This window comes from Hypanus sabinus, chromosome 30 (genome assembly GCF_030144855.1).
Source record: "Hypanus sabinus isolate sHypSab1 chromosome 30, sHypSab1.hap1, whole genome shotgun sequence".
Lineage (NCBI taxonomy): Eukaryota > Metazoa > Chordata > Chondrichthyes > Myliobatiformes > Dasyatidae > Hypanus > Hypanus sabinus.
In genome coordinates, this window is record NC_082735.1 from 22,644,166 (window position 1) to 22,666,039 (window position 21,874).

Here is a 21,874-nt window from a genome sequence, read left to right on the forward strand (position 1 = left end):
TTGATAGGACAGACCAACAGTTGAGTCCAGATCCACAGTGATGAAGTTGGTCATTTGATTGCTGTGTGAAATGGCCGAACAAGCTGTTCAGCTATAGCAAACAAGCTCTCCGCCACCCTATTCAAGTGCCCCTGGGTATGGGAATTAATTGCTGCCCTTGCCACTAATACCCGCAATATATGGTCAGATGGGAAAACAGTTTGCAATTGATGTGGCTCAAACAGGGAGCCGAAGAGGGCAGGCTGTTTCACCCAAACACTGTTGGCTGCTGTTCCAAGAAATGGGGATATGTTCAAAATCTAATTCCATAATGAGTAAGATCATTCATCTGTTGGCTTTCTGATTTGGGGTGGCAGGTTGTGAATGATTAACACGGTTTCAATCAGTTCTTTCTCATACAGTTGGCCCTCCTTATCCGTGGGTTCCCCATGTACGGATTCAACCAAATGCGGATTGGGAAAACCTGAAAGTTCTCTCTCCAGAACTCGTTCGAACATTGTTCGTCTCTCGTCTTGTTCGGTTGCTACTTTGTTTCTGTGAAAAAATGGTTCCTAAAAAGCAATTAAGTGGTCAAAGCAATTCCTCAAAGGCTAAGAGGGAGTGTAAAGTGCTATCTCTTGCCGAGAAAGTAGAAATCTTAGGTCTTTTGAAAAGTGGCATGTCGCTTGCCGAAGTGGGCCATGAGGTCGGTAAGAACCAATTGAGCATTCGCACAATTAAGCAGAAAGAAGCTGAAACTCGTGGTAGCGTTAAGGCTGACTTATACCTGCGCACACGGGCTAAGCTGCAGCCTCTGCCGTAGCCCTGATTTTCACTTCTGTGTTGCTCTATGCCATAGGAAGCATGCATTGGTGTGCGCCAAAACACTAGTTGGCGGTAGGGTTTCTATGCCACTGTGTTGAGTTTCTTCGTGAGAGACACGGACGAGGAAATGCATTTCAAACATTTTTGCATGTCGGCAGGTAGATTTGACGATTTGGTTCATTTGTTTTGCATCGGTGTACACACAGCCTACAGACACGACAGAGAAGAAGCAACCGAAAATGCGTAGGAGGAAATGCAATGCTACCTAGCAAACCAATCACAGTTGTTGCCGTCTGCATTGCCACGACTCCTTTTCTGGAGAGGTGCACGTCACCCTACTGCATAGGGTACAGCGTAGGTACGGTGTAGGATACGCAACACCTAAGGCCTAGATGCGACGCACAAGTATAAATCAGCCTTTAGTGCGATGGATGGCTGGCTGGTGCTACAGCCTCAAGAACTTAAAGATCACGGGAGAATCGAGATCAGCTGATGCCAAGATGGCATCAGTGTTCCCAGAAGAGCTACGTTGGTTGCGTCTGTACTGAACACATTGAGATTTTTTTTTCTTGTCATCATTCCCTAAACAATACAGTATAACAACTATTTACATAGCATTAGGTATTATAAGTAATCTAGAGATGATTTAAAGTATATGGGAGGATGTGCATAGGTTATAAGCAAATACTACTCCATTTTATATAAGGGACTTCAGCATCCACGTTTTTTGGTTTCCGTGGGGGGGGGGGGGGTCCCAGAGCCAATCCCCCGTGATAAAGAGGGCCGATTGTACTAACTCTGAGTGCCTTATCGATGTTCGTACCACTCTGGGTAAACTGATTTAGAAAAAGTGGAGTTTTCGACTTCCCTAGATGTTTCTCATTAGAAAAGCGGGCAACCATCAATCTGTTTTATCTGGTTTTCAAATATTTTGTTTTCTGTCATTACCTGTCCTCAAGTGTAAGGGGAATGGAATAATTGTTACTCCAGATCCAATGCAGCACACAAGATAAAGAACACAGTATTAATAAAAACATAATATATATAAATACATGAGATAGCTTATATATTGATTATATGTCCATAAAGTGATACTAGGCTGTACATAGGGCGACTGATGGGAAACAATAAAGTATGGTGGAGTTAGTGGGTGGAGGTGTTGGTCAGTCTTACTGCTTGGGGAAAGTCATTCTTCTGTGAGTCTGATGGTCCTGGTGTACATGCTACAGAGCATCACCCTGATGGGAGTGGGACAAACAATCTATGAGCAGGGTGGGTGGGACCCTTCATGATGTTACTGGCTTTTATCTGGCTCATTTGTACATATGTCCTCGATAGTGGCCCGGTGCCAGTGGCACGTTGGTTAGTTTTGACTGCCTGCTGCAGCGCTGTTTCCGTACCGAGCAGTCATTCGGCCAGTCAGGATGCTCTCTAATGTGCATCCGTAGAATTACGTGGGTATGGATATGCAAAGTCCGGCTCTCTTCAGCCTCCTCAGAAAGTGGAGGCGTTGATGAGGTTTCTTAATTGTGTAGGATGTGGTTTGGAACCATGAGAGGTTGTGTGAGATGTGCACTCACAGGGGTTTGAAACTACTGTGCCGCTGATGTAAAGTGGGCTGTGACTGGTGTGAGTTCTCCTGAGTTGATAACCATCTCCTTAGTCTTGCTGACATTATTTGCCTGGCACCAGGCCTCGAGCTGTTCTGCTTTTCTGTAGGCCATTTCCTCGCTGTTGATGGTGAGCCCCACCACTGTTGTGTCATCCGTGAATCAGTTGATGTGACCGCTCAGGTATTTGTCCGCGCTGTCATGTGAGTGCAAAGTGTACAGCAGTGGGCTGAGCGCACAACCCAGGGAGCCGCCTTTGTTGAGGATGATGGGGAGAGAGGAGTGGTTGTAACTATTTGAGGTCTGTTGGTTAGGAATGCTTACGCCAAGGTGTATGTAGACCGAGGCATAAGATTTTTGTTCACTAAGGTCTGTTGGGCAATAGTGTTGAAGGCCAAAATGAAATCCAGAAACAGCATTCTGACATAAGGGTCAGGGCCAGGTACACGACAGATACTATGACATCTGTCGTAGACCGGTTCTGTCAGTAAGCATATTGGTGAGTGTCCAGTGTGGCAGGAATGGAGGTTCTGTGATGTGCCGTTACCCACTGTTCAACGCTCTTCATGATTGTTGGCATCAGTGCCACTGGGCAGTAGTCACTGAGTTCTGAAGGGGTAGAGTTCTTTGGTTCAAGGATGATGGTGGCTGTTTTCAATGTGTGAGGACAGCAGCCTGGATGAGTGAAGTGTTGAAGATGTCTGTGATGACATTAGTGAGATGGCCTGCATGCTTCCTGAGTACTCGGCCAGGGATGTTGTCTGGCCCGGCCTCCTTACTGGGGTTGACTCTCTGCTACTGTCCACTTGTAATGTCCACTGGTGTTTTAGGGAGTGGTTGCTCACCTGAGCAGAGGGAAGCTTTTGTGGCTGGCATTGTGTTGCATGCCCCAAACCGTGCATGGAGGTTGTTTGGAGCATCATGGAGAGAGGTGTCATTAGCACTGTCAACGCTGTTTCCCCTTGTGCAGTCTGCACTGTCAACGCTGTTTCCCCTTGTGCAGTCTGCACTGTCAACGCTGTTTCCCCTTGTGCAGTCTGCACTGTCAACGCTGTTTCCCCTTGTGCAGTTTGCACTGTCAACGCTGTTTCCCCTTGTGCAGTCTGCACTGTCAACGCTGTTTCCCCTTGTGCAGTCTGCACTGTCAACGCTGTTTCCCCTTGTGCAGTCTGCACTGTCAACGCTGTTTCCCCTTGTGCAGTCTGCACTGTCAACGCTGTTTCCCCTTGTGCAGTCTGCACTGTCAACGCTGTTTCCCCTTGTGCAGTCTGCACTGTCAACGCTGTTTCCCCTTGTGCAGTCTGCACTGTCAACGCTGTTTCCCCTTCATGCCCAGCCACCTACCACAGGGACAATTATCACACAGATGTTCCTGAGTTTCTTGTGCCCTCTTGATGAGGCTTCTTCCATCTCCTTGGCGAACGGTCCTGTCACTGGGCCTGAAGGCAGCATCCCAGGCTCTTAGAAGGGAATATACCTCTGTACTCGGCCAAGGCTTCTGGTTGAGATGACCGTCCTTGAGGTGCCAAAGTTGACTACACACTTACAGATGTAGCTGATGACCTGTGAGTCATATTCCTTGAGGTCTGTGTCTTGTCTTTTGTGGCTGCCTTACTGAAAATCTGCCATTGTAAGCAGTCCTGGAGCATAGAGATTGCCTCAGTAGGCTGTACAGTGATGGTCCTCGTTAGTGGTTTCTCTGTTTTCAGCAATGGTAGGTGTGCTGGGATTAATATTGTGGAGATATAGTCAGAGAGGCCAAAATGAGGACGTGGGATAGCCTTGTAAGTAATGTGTGTGTTTGTATAAACATGGTCAAGTCAGCTTGTTCTTCTGGTGTCCATGGTGACGTATTGGTGGAGTTTGGGTGAAATGTCCTGTCAGTTAACATGATTAAAGTCTCCTGTAATTATGAAGAGACTGTCCAGATGCTTGTTTTGTAGCGAGCCGATGATATTGTAAAGCTCTCCCGGTGTTCAGGCTCAGGGGGATGTAGACAGTGGTGACGAACACAATAGTAAACTCTCTGAGCAGATAATATGGCTGTCATTCAACTGTAAGATGCTGAATTTCCCCAGAACAGTGACTGCTAACTGCAGATGCTTTTGTGCACCAATGTCATTAATGTACACACAGATCCCACAAATTGGCCCATAAATGGTCGTCAGCTTTCCTGATCCAGACTTGAATGGCTGAAGCATGCTAAATGAAATCAAGAGCAACTTCCCAAAAGTAGGCGACTAAATTCACCTTTGATCACTTGTGCCAAATTGCAAGGGAGAACACTTTTTGCCACTGCTAAGTAGAGGAACTTCTTCATCTATCGAGTATCTCAACTAAAGGCTGATGAAGAGAGAAATGACAGCTGTTTTTCCTGCTGGGGTTGCTTCAGCAAGGAAGTGGGTGACTTTCTGATGTCCACCATTGAAAGTCTAGAGTTGAGCTCTCAAGTAATGCCTGGTTGACCATGTCTTTGTGTAATAGCTGCAAGGATGGCTTCTCTTTATTGAGTCTATCCCAAAAACTTCCTGAAAGCGAGCCTTTGGATCCAAAAAGAATTCAGTTGACACCTACCTGAGATGGGAATTCCCTTTACACTGGAGCTTACTTTTCAAATATTTAATTCGATAGATTTCCATGGTTGCGTTCTGGCAGGAGTTGTACTCTTTTTTTTTTCTCCCCCCCCCCCCTTCTTTCAATCTCTAATTGTCAGTGTAAACTGTTTAAAGAGGTGCTTCGCTGTCTCCATTGAGCTCTCCGTTTGTAACACATTCACACAGCTTCCATGTGTTGGCGTTGCACTCTTCCCTGGCTTAAAAAGAGGGCACCAAAGATGCCTTAAAACAAAGTGCTGAAAAGGTTAAGCAGCACAACAAGCATTTCCAATGGAAACAGTACCACTGCGTTTCCTTCAACCTCGTCATGGAATCTGTCATTTTGTTCTTGGTTATGTTATAATCTATTAGTTTGTAAACCTATATGATTTACCATGGATTGCTGTTTCAGTTAAAGTACTGCTATGTTATTTAATGCACTGCTCAGTCATAATGATAAGACATTGAAAGCATAGAAATGTCAGCCCTATTTAATCATGTTACACTAACAGTGGGGTTAGAGGAGCCATCTGGTAAATGCAATTAGTGCGTGTGCGCTCTAAAGCTGTACGTGCCAACATGCCTGATGACAGAACCTGTTAATGTATCTGCTTAAGACAAATGCTGACTTTTGTCTCCGCTCTTGTCCCTGTTTAATATTCACATAAATTTTCTATGCGTTTAGAAACTAGTCACAGGAAATAAAAGGTAAGGGCCTAAGCAGAAAAAGCCAGGTGGTGAGACGTTATGTGTGCATTCTACTACAATAGATTTAATATGTGTTGGTTGTTTAATTACAATAATTATCCATTTGTGAACACTGAAATAAGACTTCACATTAAGTGAGCAGTGTGACATGGAGGATGCTTTTTTTAAGGGCAGGGAAGAAGTTTTGTGTTCGCCAGGATGAAAGAAAAGGCAGAGCAAAATCAGGTTTAATATCACTTGCATATGTTGTGAAATTTGTTTGTTATATGGCAGCAGTACATTGCAATAATTAATTTTTACAAAACTGTAAATTAGAGTTTTATATATATATAAACTTAAGGCTCCTGTACCTCCTTCCTGATGGCAGCAATGAGAATAGAGCAAGTTCTGGGTGATGGGGGTCCTGAATGATGGACGCCACCTCTTTGAGGCATCATCCCTTGAAGATGTGAGGGCGCGGGAGGCTAATGCCCCTGATGGTGCTGACTGAGTTCACAACTTTCTGCAGCTTATTTTGATCCTTCGCAGTGCCCCCCCACCCATACCAGATGATAGTGCAGCCAGTTACAATGCTCTCCCCGGTACATCTGTAGAAATATGTGAGTGTCTTTGGTGACATATCAAATCTCCTCAAATTCCTGGTGAAATATAGTTGCTGTCATACCTTCTTTGTAACTGCATCAGTAAGCGGGGCCCAGGATGGATGCTCAGAGATATTGACACCCAGGAATTTGAAATTGCTCACCCTTTCCACTACTGTGTCCTTGGTGAGTACTGGTGTGTGTGCCCTCACTTTACCATTGCTGAAGTCCACAATCAATTCTTCGGTCTTACTGATCTACCTTGCTCCTGTATGCCTTCTTGTCACCATCTGAAATTCTGCTAACAGTGGTTGTGTCATCAGCAAATTTATAGATGGCATTTGAGCTGTGCCTGGCCATACAGTCATGGGTGCAGAGAGAATAGAGCAGTGGGCTAAGCACACATCCTTAAAGTGTGCTGGTGTTGATTATCAGCGAGGTGGAGGTGTTATTTCTGAACCGCACAGACTGTGGTCTTCCGGTGAGGAAATTGAGGATCAAGTTGTTGAGTGGGGTACAGAAACACAGATTTTGGAGCTTTTTGATCAGAACTGTAGAAATAATTGAGCTATAGCCTATAAACTATATCTTGACATAGGTATTTGTCTTGTCCAGGAGATCCAAGGCTACATGAACAGCCAATGAGATTGGATCCACTGTAGACCTATTATGACAATAGGCAAATTGCAGTGTGTCCAGGTCTTTGCTTGGGCAGGAGCCAATTCTAGTCTAACGACCCTCACAAAACACTTCATCATAGTACATGTGAGTGCCACTGGGCAAAAGTTGTTAAGGCATCTCACCGTACCCTTCTTGGGCACTGGTATGATTGTTGCCCTTTTGAAGCAGGTGGGAACTTCTGACTGTATCAGTGAGAGATTGAAAATGTCTTCGAACACCCTACCTGTTCATGCTTTCAGAGAACCTATTGGATACATCATTGGGGTCCATTGCCTTGCAAGGTGTCACCCTCTTGAAAGATGTTCTGACATCAAACTTTATCAACTTCCCACAACTTTGTTTACTTTGAAGACCTGTTGGGCCAGTTCCAAAAATGATTAAAGAGATTAATTGGCAACAATCAGCACACCAGCTTCTCCCTATAGATGCTGCCTGGCCTGCTGTGTTCTACCAACATTTTGTGTGTGTTGTTGAGTCTTATTCTATAGCATGCGTCTTTCAACAGAAAATATATTTTTTCTGATGTTGCTTAAGAATTGAAGATTTGTTGTCAAAGTAGTGACAAGGAAATGAATGGAAAGTGCAAGATTTTGCTCTTTTTTGCACTACTTTTTAAAATATTTCTTTCTGTAACATAGTATTTTTAATGCCTTGATCTGGAAAGCTGCTGCAAAGCAGTGGATTTCATGATACGTCAGTGATAATAAACCTGATTCTGATTCAGGCAAGGCTCTGGCAATCACTGTTGTCTTTGGGTAAACAGTGCGGGAAGTTAAAGAGCAGTTGCAGTGTTAAATGTAAGTAACAAAAATTCAGTAGCTGTGCCGCAGTCTTAAACTTCCCCATGCTGGACTGTTTTGGAGATTACTGTAAGCGCTCACTAACCTCATCAAAGAAAGTTTTAATGTTTGTTACTGCAAATGACATAACCTGTAATTCATGTGGGGAATGTTAATGGCTACCTCTCTGACAATAGAGGAAGACAAAGGTATGGTGTATCACCACAGAGTTTGAATTCAAAATTCACAGATATTTTCTCCTCTCTCAATACAGTTTGCTCCCTTTTAAATTTGGCATTTCTTTCCTTCTCCATCAATACCTCTTTCCTCATTGGATTTACCGACTTTAATTTGCAGTTTGTCTCTGCCTGGATGTTTTTTTTACTGGTTCTAAAATGCCAATGATTACCTTTGTTCACAAAGTTTACAGATGTCCTCTTTCTGCTTATGGTCAGCCCCCATTTTCAGCAGTAAAGCAGACATTTTGTGGCCTGAGTGGTGCACAGGAGAGTCTGTCAGACAATGCGTGAGATGTCTTGGCCCATTTATAAGAACATTGGATATAGAAGTGAGAGTAAGCCATATAGCCCATTGGTCTTCTCCACTGTGAATTAAGTCCATGGCTAACCTTCCACCTTTCGGCCATTTGCCAGCACTATCCTCACTTTCCTTCCGTTTTCTTGATACCCAGACTTTATCGATCACCATTCACAATGTATGGAGTGACTGATCTTCTGGTTCTTTCTATGGTAGAGAATTTCAAAGGTTTGCCACCTTATACATATAGAGAGAAACAGCATAGAAACAGGTTCTTTAGCCCACAAAGTCCATACTATCCGTTAACCACCCAGTTCCTACAGAAGAGTGGAACGAGTGGGAATGGGTGGTTTACACTAATTTGCCGCAGCATTCCCATCAGCTCCTCCCAGGTTCAGTTCTCATGGCTGATGGAACATACCATCCGCGTATATTTATAAGGGAAGATACCCGAGCCTCTGAAGAAACCTTTGGGGCCACAGGGAGAACAGTGCACAGGATTAATCATGGGTTGCTGGAAATGTGAGTCACTGAGGAAATTTCACTCTCAACTCTCACTCTCACTCTCAAACTGGCTTAAAACTTTCTCTCAAACTGTGTGCCGTAGTCCAATACTCCTCATGGGGAATGTGCACCGAGGCTGTCAAGCCCTTTGAGAATACCAGTTTCACTGAGATCTCCTCTCAGCTTTCAGAACTCATCAGAAAAACCATCCTTGTCTATTCAATCTCTCCTCATTGGAAAACTCTGCCATTCTCTATAAATTTAGATTCATAGTTATGCTGAAATACTATCTCCATTATAGGCTCTTTTTTCCCCTAGCAAATCTTCTCATTGTACTTGTGTTTCATTGATAAATGCCAGTATACTTTCTTGTATATTAAAAATAAGTAACAACACAGAATCTGTCTGAACAAAAAAAAACAAAGTTTCATAGACGCAAAAACTTCAGAAGATGCAGTTTCTACTTTTGACAACACTTGACAATTCCAGGGCAAATTACGTTGTTTCCCCTCAAATGTTTATTCTACACATTTCTGTTCACATCTGTTCGCAGATTTCCACTCTTTTACTCTTTATATATCTAAAAAAGCATATTATTGGCTTTGTTTTTATTGGCTGGCTTACCTCCCTATTTCATCTTTTCCTTCCTTATGGTTTTTAGTTGCCTTCTGTTGATTTTTAAATGCTTTCTAATCCCCTAACTTCCCAATAATTCTTGCTATATTATATTTTGCTTTTTTTGCTGTCATTGACTTGTCAGCCACAGTTGGCTCATTCCTCCTATAGAATCTTTATACTTAGGATACATCTAATACATCTATCCTGTGCCATCTGACCTTCCCCAAGAAACACCAGCCGTTGCTGTCTTGCCATCCTCTTTCAATCAACTTTGACCAGCTCCTCTCTCATGCCTCTGTAATTCCCTTTACTCTACTGTAATACGAATAATCTAATTTTGTCTTCTCCCTCTCAAGCTGCAGGGTGAATTTTATCACATTATGATCACTGGCTCCCTAATCAAATCTGGTTCATTACTTAACACCCAATCCAGAATTGCTTTTCCCCAAGTGGGCTCTACCACAATTTGCTCTAAAAAGCCATTTTGTAGGCATTCTATAAGTTTCCTGTCTTAGGATCCAGCACCAACCTGATTTTCCCAATCTATCTGCATATTGAAGTCTCCCCTGATTATCACAACATTGCCCTTTTTACATTCCTTCTCTATATACCATTGAAATTTATATCCCATATCTTGGCTACTGTTTGGGGCCACCACTTCAAGACATGAGCCTTCCATATGGTATCAAATGGACAAATAACAACCTTTTTTCAGCAGGCAGAACTATCTCCTACCAAGGTCACATAGTGACAAGTTTAGATATTGTACAGCACTACACAGTTCCTATAGGATTACTGTTACGTTTTATAACACCAAAACATTAAACTATTTCAAAGGAAAATGAGAGAACTGAGAGATGCAAATCTAACTTTGTCTGTTTCTTTAAGTAAGGCACACATGTGTCATATGTAGCATGAAGATATATGCAAATCATATATTTTTACTTATAACCCATAATTATTTAAACAGAAAAGAATGCTTATTCAAACAATATATTTACAAGATTGCTCAAAAACTGATGAAATGTTAGATACACAACACACCATCCCGCTTAGCTATAAACTCCAACTCAATAGAGAATGCATCTCTGCTATATAATGCAACTAATTTACAGACATCCACAGCATAGTAAATGTTAAATTGTCCCATTCAGGCCTAAGGATTTAAATGCTGTGGAGTCTTTCTTACTCTTGTTAGGATAATGCTTTCTTCCTGACAAAGGAGGTCACTATGTTTGGTAAGTGAGACTTGTGTCTGTAAAAGCAATCGCAGGTTCTGGGACCTCGTCTGTGGTGGTTGTATGAGTTGACACTGGGACTGCAGGAAATGGTTCTGAGAGCTCTGGACACTTTTCTTCTCCTTTTCTTTGTTTTTCTCTCTCTATCCCATTTTTACACACATTCCTTCTCTCTTTTTCGCTCACGTTCTTTCTATCTTCTCCTTTTCAGCTTATATTTCTTTTTCTTTTCCCCTTCTTTCTAGGATGTGCATCTTGATCTTTGGAAGGTGCGTTTAGTTCATTGGAGTATTCTCTTCTTGTTCCGTTTACAATCTGATCTCTCCTCTAGGTTTCCACATCCACAACATCATCTGACAAATCCTCTGTTTTCATACCGCCATTAACTCCTTTCTTGTTGGCCTTCCATTCATCCAGCCGGGCTTTGGCCTTTGCATCTGCTTTTACAAGCAGCTCTTTGTCTCCCACTTGAAGTTCATGCAATACCCTTAATACACGCAAGAGCAGATTCCGTTTCTTTATACTCTCAAATGTTAATGCTTGCAACTTTCCTGCTCCATGAACTCTCTTCCAACTTAAAACCAAGCCATGGTTTTCAAGTAACTGCCTGATTAATATATCCGAAGCTTTCTCGGATATGTCTGCTACAAAAACTGCTGTAGCTGGACCGCTGGTTTTGCCACTTTCACAATTACACTGAGCAGCATGGTCCTTCCTCGGTCCAATATGTTCCAGCCAGAGGCACAGAGCTTGGCACCAACATCTGTTTGCCCTGTGGGGACCATTCATGGTGTCCATGGTGTACAGCATGGAAACAGGTGCATGTATTACAGGGGGTGTGGCAGGGAAGTGATTGATGGATCTCCAAACATGTTGTTGTTGCCCTAGCCACTCACAGCTGCACAATGCTTGCCCCTTGTAGCTTATTAGTTGTTATGTTTCACTGTTAAAAATGTTCATTCTTCGGGAGTTGTCTTCTCTCCAGCATACGTTCTTAGTTGGATATCTACAGGCTTTAGTTTGGTATCTTTGAAATGCTGTTCAAATTCATTTTGTTGCATGGCTGAACCAGCATTCAATTCCATTTTAATTCATTTGCCGTTCACTTCTGGAGTAAGCCATATTGCTGGTCTGTTGCTAGTTTTTACATTATTGGTGCACCATCAATAACTCACACTGAGACGTAAGGCGAGATACCGGCTTTTATTGACTGGAAGAAGGAACCAGGAGTGAGTGTCTATCATACAATGTCCTGGAGACTGAGGCCGAGCGTCAGGCCTCAGACCTCCTTTATACAGGGGCCTGTGGGAGGAGCCACAGGAGCAGTCAGCAGGGGCGTGTCCCGACAGGCACATAGTTCACCACATTCACCCCCCCTTCGTTTGAAAGAGTCCCATGTGGCGAAGTTCTTACAAGTCAAGTCTATCAGGTGGTCGAATCTGTCGCTGCGATCTACGTAGCACCGGCTGTGACCGCATAGATGCCAGCAACATTGGTGATTGCACAGGGGACGGAGGTTGTGCTTGTTCTTGCCCACTAGGCGCCGGTGATCCCGCATGCCTGGTATAAATGCGTACGAAACGCCCGGTATACAAGTGTCGTGAGGAGTCTGTGTAGGGCTCGGTGAGCACAGTGTCACCTCTGGTGCAGGGTTCATAGTTACCGGAGAGCCTTCAGGGTAGTGGTCTGCTGCACCTGCGGGTGCCAGGTCGCGGATGGAGACCGTGTCCTCCCGCCCATCAGGTAAGACCACGTAAGCATACTGGGGGTTCGCATGTAGAAGGTGAACCCTCTCTACCAGCAGGGAGTATTTATTGCTCCTCACATGTTTCCGGAGCAGCACTGGCCCCGGGGACGTCAGCCAAACTGGTAGGGTGGTCCCAGTGACAGACTTCCTGGGAAAAGAGAATAGGCGTTCGTGAGGGGTGGCATTGGTGGACGTACATAACAGGGAGCGGATAGAGTGCAGTGCCTCAGGGAGGACCTCCTGCCATCGAGAGACCGGCAACCCTTTTGACTTAAGGGCTAAAAGTGTGGCCTTACACACTGTGGCATTCTCCTGCTCCACCTGGCCATTACCCCGGGGATTATAACTCGTGGTCCGACTAGTAGCAATGCCCCTAGCTAGCAAGTACTGGCGCAGCTCCTCACTCATAAAGGAGGACCCTCTATCACTGTGGATATAGCAGGGATACCCGAACAGAGTGAAGAGCTGGCGCAAGGCGTTTATGACGGACGTGGCAGTGGTGTCGGGGCAGGGGATGGCAAAGGGGAACCGTGAGTACTCGTCTATAACACTGAGAAAATAGACATTGCGGTCAGTGGAGGGAAGGGGGCCCTTAAAGTCAACACTCAGTCGTTCAAAAGGGCGGGTGGCCTTGACAAGTTGTGCCGTGTCAGGACGGTAGAAGTGCGGTTTGCACTCAGCGCAAATTTGGCAGTCCCTGGTCATCATCCTGATGTCCTCCAGGGAGTATGGCAGGTTCCGAGCTTTCACAAAATGGTAAAATCGGGTGACCCCCGGATGGCAAAGTTGTGCATGAAGGGTGTACAGCTGGCCGAGCTGTGTGCTAGCACATGTTCCCCGGGATAGGGCATCAGGGGGCTCATTGAGCCTTCCAGGCCGGTACAGGATATCATAGGTGTAGGTGGAGAGTTCTATCCTCCACCGCAGAATCTTATCATTTTTGATTTTGCCCCGCTGTTGGTTGCTGAACAGGAACGCAACCGAGCGCTGGTCGGTCAGCAAGGTGAACCTTTTGCCAGCAAGATAGTGCCTCCAGTGCCTAACAGCCTCCACTATGGCCTGGGCTTCTTTCTCCACCGCGGAGTGCCGAATTTCGGAGCCTTGGAGGGTGCGAGAAAAGAATGCTACTGGTCTGCCTTCCTGATTGAGGGTAGCAGCCAGAGCGAAATCGGAGGCATCACACTCCACTTGGAAGGGAGCGGTCTCGTCCACTGCATGCATCGTAGCTTTGGCAATGTCCGCTTTAATGCAGTCGAAGGCCGCGCAGGCCTCAGCAGAGAGGGGAAACGAGGTAGACTTGACCAGGGGGCGAGCCTTGTCTGCGTAATGGGGGACCCATTGGGCGTAATAGGAAAAAAAACCCAGGCACCGTCTGAGGGCCTTGAGAGTGGTGGGAAGAGGGAGTTCTAACAGGGGGCGCATACGTTCGGGATCAGGGCCAATAACCCCGTTTTCCACGACATACCCAAGTATAGCAAGGCGGGTGGTACCAAACACACACTTGTCCCTGTTATAAGTAAGGTTCAGAGCTGCGGCCACTTGGAGAAATCGTTGGAGGTTGGCGTCGTGATCTGGCCTGTCGTGACCACAGATGGTGATGTTATCCAGATAGGGAAATGTGGCCTGCAGTTGGTACTGGTCCACCATCCGGTCCATTTCCCTCTGGAAGTCAGAGACACCATTCGTGACACCGAAAGGGACGCGCAGGAAGTGATAGAGCCTGCCGCCCGCCTCGAAGGCGGTGTAGGGGCGGTCCTCTGGGCAGATGGGGAGCTGGTGATAAGCGGATTTCAGATCTATTGTCGAGTACACCTTATACTGAGCAATCTGGTTGACCATATCCGTGATGCGGGGTAGGGGGTATGCGTCAAGCTGCGTAAACCGATTGATGGTTTGACTATAGTCCACCACCATCCTATTTTTCTGCCCAGTCCGAACAACGACCACCTGGGCCCTCCAAGGGCTGGAGCTTGGCTCAATGATCCCCTCCCTGAGCAGCCGCTGCACCTCCGACTGAATGAAGGCCCTGTCCCCCCCGCTGTACCTCCTGCTTTTAGTTGCCACAGGTTTACAGTCGGGGGTCAGGTTGGCGAACAGCGGTGGGGGAGGGACCTTGAGAGTGGAGAGGCTGCAAGTGGTGTCGGTAGCGCAGCTGTCGGCCTGGTGCTGGATGGGATGTGTGTGCCCGTGTGTGTGTGTGTGGTCAGTAGCGGGGTATGTGAAGAAGTCCCACAAAACTGTGGAGTGGTGGAAGTGGTGGGAGGGGCCCGTCATATACCATAGTCACACTTTCGAGATGGCTCTGGAAGTCCAGCCCCAATAGCACAGGTGCGCACAGATTAGGCATGACCAGCAGCTCAAAGTCCCGATATTCTGTGCCTTGCACCACCAATGTCGCTACACAACCCGCCCGGATGTCTGTGGACTGCGACCCAGAAGCCAAATGGAACCTCCGACTGACCGGCCGCGTTGCGAGTCCGCAGCGTTGCACTGTGTCCGGGTGAATAAAACTCCCAGTGCTGCCCGTGTCAAACAGGCATCTAGTCCTGTGCCCCTCCACCCGGATGTCCATCATGGACCTTGCAAGCTGGTGTGGGGCGCTTTGGTCGAGAGTTACAGTGGCCAGAGACCCGGTAAGCATCGGAGGGCCGGGGGCGGAGCGTGCTGACGTCGACAAAGATGGCCGCCCACATCCGGGCATGCAAGATGGCGGCCCCCACGTTTCACCCGCAGCGCTGCACTCCGCTCGAGGTTGAGACTTACAGACCTTGGCGAAATGGCCCTGCTTTCCGCAGCTGGAGCAGGTCGCTTCTCGCGCTGGACAGCGTTGTCGAGGATGTTTTTTATGGCCACAGAAATAACAAAGCACGAGTTTCTGACGGGCCACAGCCGTGGTCAGGGTCGGGGAGCTCGTGGAATTGCGACTGGCAGCGGCGTTGGCGAATTCGCTCCCGGGAGCCGGTGGTGGCGGGGTCTGAGGAGTCCACGGAACCGGCGGGGAATCGCGCGACTGGACAGCGTCGGCGTTATGCAGCGCAGCTTCCAGAGCATCGGCCGTCTCTATCGCCGAGCTTAAGGTAAGGTCTGAGTTTTCCAGCAGCCGCTGGCGCATGTACACTGACCTCAGTCCCGTCACAAAGGCGTCTCGCACCAGCAGCTCCGCATGTTGTTCTGCCGTGAGCGTCTTGCAGTCACAAGCTCGGACGAGTGTCTGTAGTGCTCGGAGAAACTCAGCGCACGATTCGCCAGGCTGCTGTTGCCGGGTAGCTAAACGATGTCTTGCGTAGACGGTGTTCACCGGCCGCAGGTACTGTCTTTTGAGGGCGTCCAGTGCCCCGGATAATGGAGTAAACTTTGGGGGTGACCCTCGAGAGTAGGATTCTGTGCGTAACGGCGGGTTCAGTCACACGAAGCTCCACCAAGTATGATTGGAAGCATGCAAGCCAGAGTTCAAAAGCGAGAGCTGCGTCAGGGTCTTGAGGGTCTAAATCCAACCGGTCCGGATGCAAAACGGGTTCCATGTTGTAAAACTTCCAGTCAATAAAATTGATGCACCATCAATAACTCACACTGAGACGTAAGGTGAGATATCGGCTTTTATTGACTGGAAGAAGGAACCAGGAGTGAGTGTCTATCATACAATGTCCTGGAGACTGAGGCCGAGCGTCAGGCCTCAGACCTCCTTTATACAGGGGCCTGTGGGAGGAGCCACAGGAGCAGTCAGCAGGGGCGTGTCCCGACAGGCACATAGTTCACCACAATTATAACTCTCCAGGTTACATCGTCCTGTGTCACTCTCATTCTTCTCAAATTTTTCATCAGTAGCATGCAGGTTAGCGCTCTTTTTAAAACTGCAACTTGACTTCTTAGCTTTTTTTCTTCTCTCTGCATTCGACATGAAATGCTCTTTGTACATTCGACTTATGAAATGCTCTTTGTATGTGTCCTACTTTATTGCATTTTCTGCAAGTTTTGCCTTTAAACCTACATTGGTCTGGCATATGTGAGACCCTGCTGCAATGGTAACACAATTTTCTTGTTTCGAGTCATTTGCAATTTTGTTCATGCTCACTTTAATTCTAGACAGCAACTCAATTGCATCACTGTCAGCTGTTTCCATTGATACATCAGTTTCAACTGCTCTTTCAAATGTATGTTGTGCTTCAGTTAGAGCTGTTGTTAAATGCTTTCTTTTTAGACTCCACAAACAATCTCTCACAGCATCATTAAGCCTATCACTGAGCTGAAACAATCAGACAATCTCTTCAATTCAGCTACAAAGGCTGAAATAGACTCCACTTGCTTTTGGTTCCACTTAAGAAACTAAAGTGTTTTGCAATCAACAATGGCTTTTGTTCTGACTGCTCCTGTATTACTTTCACAATATCAGCAAAACTATTTTCTGCTGGTTTGGTTGGAGTAGTTAAACTTTGAAGCAAACTATATGCCTTTAAGCCGAATGTACTCAGCAAAATTGGTATTTGTTTCTCACTGGTGATTTCATTTGCTTCACAATACTGTTCAATCCCTTCAGTATATGAAATCTGGTTACCTTTCTGTCGTAGCCAGCCATTTCTGCTCTTGCTTTATGATTATTATCACCCGGTACTCACTGTTTATGAACCAGTGATTTCTTCCATTTTCTGCCTCTTATTAGACGTGATTGTGTCTTCCCTTCCAAAGAACACCTGTGGCACTGCTTTGTTTTAAATTCTACCAGGCTACTTGGAGTCACATAATAAAGTAGGCCAAAGTCAGCATGATTTCCTTAAGGGGAAATTTTGCCTGACAAATCTGTTGGAACTCTTTGAAGAAATAACAGGCAGAATAGACAAAGGAAAATGTTATTAACTTGGAGTTCCAGAGGGCCTTTGATAAGGTGCCACACACGACCCCGCTAAACAAGATGAGACGCTATGATACTACAGGAAAAATACTGGCACAAATAGAAGATTGTCTGACTGGCTGGAGGCAAAGAGTTGCAATAAAGTGGGCCTATTCTGATTAGCTGCTGGTGCAAATGGTGTGCCACAGTGGTCAGGACAGCTTCCTTTCACATTATACATCAATGATTTAGATGATGAAATTGATGGCTTTTTGGCTATGTTTGCAGATGTTGCAAAGATAGTTGGAGAGGAAGGTCGTGTTGAGAAAGGAGGGAGTCTACAGAAGGTCTTGGACAGATTGAAAGAATGGACAAAAGAGTGGCAGATGGAATATAGTGTAGGGAATGTATGGTCGTGCATTTTGGTAGAATGAATAAATATGTAGACTACTGTCTAAGTGGAAAAGAATTAAGAAATCAGAGGTGCAAATTGACTTGGGAGTCCTTGTGCAGGATTCCGTAAAGGCTAATTAACAGGTTAATTCTGTGGTAAGGAATGCAAATCCAATGTTAGCATTCATCTCGAGAGGACTGGAATATAAGAGCAAAGATGTGATTGATGCTATGGCTTTATTAGACATTGATTAAACCACACTTGAAGTATTGTGAGTCATGTTGGGCCTCGTATCTAAGAAATGATGTGCTGGTGTTGGAGAGGGTCTAGGGAAGTTTATGAGTATGATTCTGGGAATCAGGAGCATTTTGTTGGCACTGGGCCTGTAGTTAAAGTTTAGAAGAATGAAGATACATCTCATTAAACCCTGTTAAATATTGAAAGGCCTAAACAGAGTACGTGTGGAGATGATGTTTCCAGTAAGGGGGTGCGTAGGGCCAGGGGGCACAGCATCAAAATAGGGACACATCCATTTGAACAGATGAGAAGTAACTTCTTTAGCCAGAAGGTGATGAATCTGTGGAATTTAATGCCATAGAGAGCTGTGGAGGTCATGAAATGGGACAGGCACATCAACCCCCAAATCCTTCCTCCCCCAAGTGCCTCCTCCTGTGGAAGTCATTGAGTATATCTAAAACAGAGTTTGAAAGGTTCTTGGTTAGCCCAATCTTTCCATTTTGTGTGTGTGCTGGAGGAGGGATTTGGGGATTGATGTGCCTGTACCATTTTTGTTTTTTTTTTGTGTGGTGAGGAGGATTTGAGGGTCAATGTGTTTGTTTCGCTTTATTCATTATTTTGTGCGGGGGGGGGGGATTTGGGGGTGATGTGCCTGTTCCGTTTTGTTCATTTTTTATTTGGGGGAGGGATGTTTGATGATTGTGCTGTCTTTCTTTTCTTTCTTAGTTTCATGGCCACCCAGGGAAGACGAATTTCAAGTTGTAGACTTGGATAATAAATTAACCTTTGAACCTTTGATTTAATATTCTTGTTCATTTAAGTAATTCATTATGGGTTATATGAATTGCCTATGTTGTTACATTACATTGTGATACGCACACACTTTGCTAAAACTAAAGACGGTCCGACTCACATTTCAGACTCCTCTATCTTCCTTAAATTTACTGTTTTGAAGTTACATAACATAGTGAATGAACAGGAATGCTTAATACAATATATAAGACCATAAGACTTTGGAGCAGAATTAGGCCATTTGGCCCATCAAGTCTGCTCTGCCATTCAATTATGGCTGATCTTTTTTGTTCCCCTCCTTAACTCCACTCCCCAGTCTTCTCTCTGGAACCTTTAATAAATATACAAGATAAACATATAGACAAGATTTCTCAAATCTCACTGAAGTATTAAATACTCAACAGTATTATGGTCAAATTGGATAAAGAGTCACTCAAAACTGTTCCCAGATCCACAGAAAGGAATGTTAGACAATAGACTATAGACAGTAGGTACAGGAGTAGGCCATTTGGCCCTTCTAGCCAGCACCGCCATTCACTGTGATCATGGCTGATAATACACAATCAGTACCCCGTTCCTGCCCTCTCCCCATATCCCTTGACCCCGCTATCTATAAGAGCTCTATCTAACTTTCTCTTGAATGCACCCAGAGACTTGGCCTCCACTGTCTTCTGGGCATTCCACATATCCACCACTCTCTGGGTGAAAAAGTTTTTCCGCATCTCTGTTCTAAATGGCCTACCCCTTATTCTTAAACTGTGGCCTCTAGTTCTGGACTCACCCATCAGCGGAAACATGCTTCCTGCCTCCAGTGTGTCCAATCCCTTAATAATCTTATATGTTTCAATCCGATCCCCTCGCATCCTTCTAAATTCCAGTGTATACAAGCCCAGTCGCTCCAATCTTTCAACATATGACAGTCCTGCCATTCCGGGAATTAACCTTGTGAACCTACGCTGCACTCCCTCAATAGCAAGAATGTCCTTCCTGAAATTTGGAGACCAAAACTGCACACAATACTCCAGGTGGGGTCTCACCAGGGCCCTGTGCAGCTGCAGAAGGACCTCTTTACTCCTATACTCAATTCCTCTTGTTGTAACAGCCAGCATGTCATTAGCTTTCTTCACTGCCTGCTGTACCTACATGCTTGCTTTCATTGACTGATGTACAAGAACACCTAGAAAACCTCCCACTTGGGAGGAAATTAACTCAAGTGTGCTGGAATGCGGTGTATAGAAGCATGGGCAAAGCACAAGGGAAGTATTGCATTAATATTTGAGCAACAAATCTCAGGAAAGGTACTATGCTAAAGAGTCTGGACCTGAAACTTTGACTGCCCATTTCTCTCCATAGGTGATGTCTGATCCTCCAGTTGCTATAGACTTCAGCATCTGCAGTCCCTTGTGTCTTCAAGATGCTGAGATGTAGTTGAGATGCTGTGTCACAGGAATAGGTGTAACTGGATCCCTCTTAAAAAGGAACACCAACACCACCACCAGTAGGAATTTGATGGGCTAAATACGCTGTTTGTGCGTTACATTGATTCCTTTGCCGAGGGGTATAGAGGAGATGGAGAATAGAGCCATCTCCTAACTAGATCACAAAGTGCATGGTTAAGATGTCATGCATGACTGTTACAGAGTCACAGAAAAGTGTAGCACAGAAACAGGCTCTTCAGCCCATCTAATTGATGCAGAACCATTCAAACAGCCTACTCCCATCGACTTGCACCGGGACCACGTCCCTACCATCCATGTACCTATCCAAACCATCCTTTAAGAAACACGGAACCATCTATGTTCCTTAAAGGATCCCCGTTGCTGATAAAAGTTCCCTCTTTTTTTTTGCTTAAGTAATTCTGGTGAAATGACTCTTTGCTGTATATCATTCCAGCTGAGTTGTAAGCAAAAAAAAAAGCAGCCAAGGGCCCAATGCATTTTAGCGAATTGTTCGTTGAGTAGATGTAAATCACGCCCAGACATTTCCGAAGAAAAGCAAAGATTTCTTCTTGTGCTTGAGTCGATATTCATCCCGGCACTATCAGAATAAAAGAATTAGTAACTAAATTCCATTTTCTCTTCGGGTAATATTATGATGAATATAATGGCTGATTGCCTTTCAAAGTAAATTATTGGCATGAAATACAATTGTATTTTTCTCTTCCTTCCTGATGTTAGGAGTGATGTAATGGAAGTATTAGTATTTTATTCCTTGCTTTTGCAGTTTGTACAATAGATCTGCTAATACTGCAACATATGGTCATGTTAAGCTCCAGAGTTCAACGTAAATTTAGTATCAAAATGTATGTCACCAAATACAACACTGAGATTCATTGTCTTGATGACATTCTTAATAAATCCAATAACCGTAACAGAATCAATGAAGGGCTGATCCAACAGGGCAGACAATCAGTGTGCAAAAGACAATCTGTGCAAACACAAAAAGGAAGGAGAAAAGAAACATAGAAAATCTACAGAACAATACAGGTCCTTCGGCCCACAAAGCTGTGCCGAACATGTCCTTATCTTAGAAATTACCTAGGGTTACCCATAGCCCTCTATTTTTCTGAGCTCCATTTTATCCGCCTCCACCACCTTCGCCGGCAGTCCATTCCACGCTCTCACCACTCTCTGTGTAAAAAAAAAAAAACAAAATAAAAAAAAACCCTGACACCTTCTCTGTACCTGCTTCCAAGCACCTTAAAACTGTGACCTCTCTGCTAGCCATTGCAGCCCTGGGAAAAAAGCCTCTGATTATCCACATGATCAATCATCTTATACACCTCTATTGTCACCTGTCATCCTCCGTCGCTCCAAGGAAAAAAGGCCAAATTTACTCAACCTATTCTTATAAGGCATGCTCCCCAATCCAGGCAACATCCCTGTAAATATCCTCTGCACCCTTTCTATAGTTTCCACATCCTTCCTGTAGTGAGGCGACCAGAACTGAGCACAGTTCTCAAGTGGGGTCTGACCAGGGTCCTATATAGCTGTAACATTACCTCTCAGCTCCTAAACTCAATCCCATGTTTGATGAAGGCCAGTGCACTGTATGCTTTCTTAACCACAGAGTCAACCAATGCAGCAGCTTTGAGTGTCCTATGGACTCGAACGCCAAGATCCCTCTGATCCTCCACACTGCCAAGAGTCTTACCATTAATACTATATCCTGTCATCATATTTGTCCTACCAAATGAACCACCTCACACTTAGCAACTTCATTTGC

General features: G+C 45.1%; 2 protein-coding genes across 4 annotated transcripts in view; one reads left to right on the forward strand and one right to left on the reverse strand.

Moving 5' to 3' along the window:
• Positions 1-21,874, forward strand: part of LOC132383440 (disks large-associated protein 2-like) — a 706,715-nt gene that overhangs the window by 71,790 nt on the left and 613,051 nt on the right. The gene's annotated exons all lie outside the window — the stretch shown is intronic.
• Positions 321-14,465, reverse strand: LOC132383332 (uncharacterized; the record flags this gene model as incomplete). Its single annotated transcript, XM_059954234.1, has 3 exons — positions 321-534; positions 7,202-7,331; positions 12,044-14,465. Coding segments are annotated over 3 exons (2,766 nt in total), but the record flags the coding sequence as incomplete, so codon positions are not given.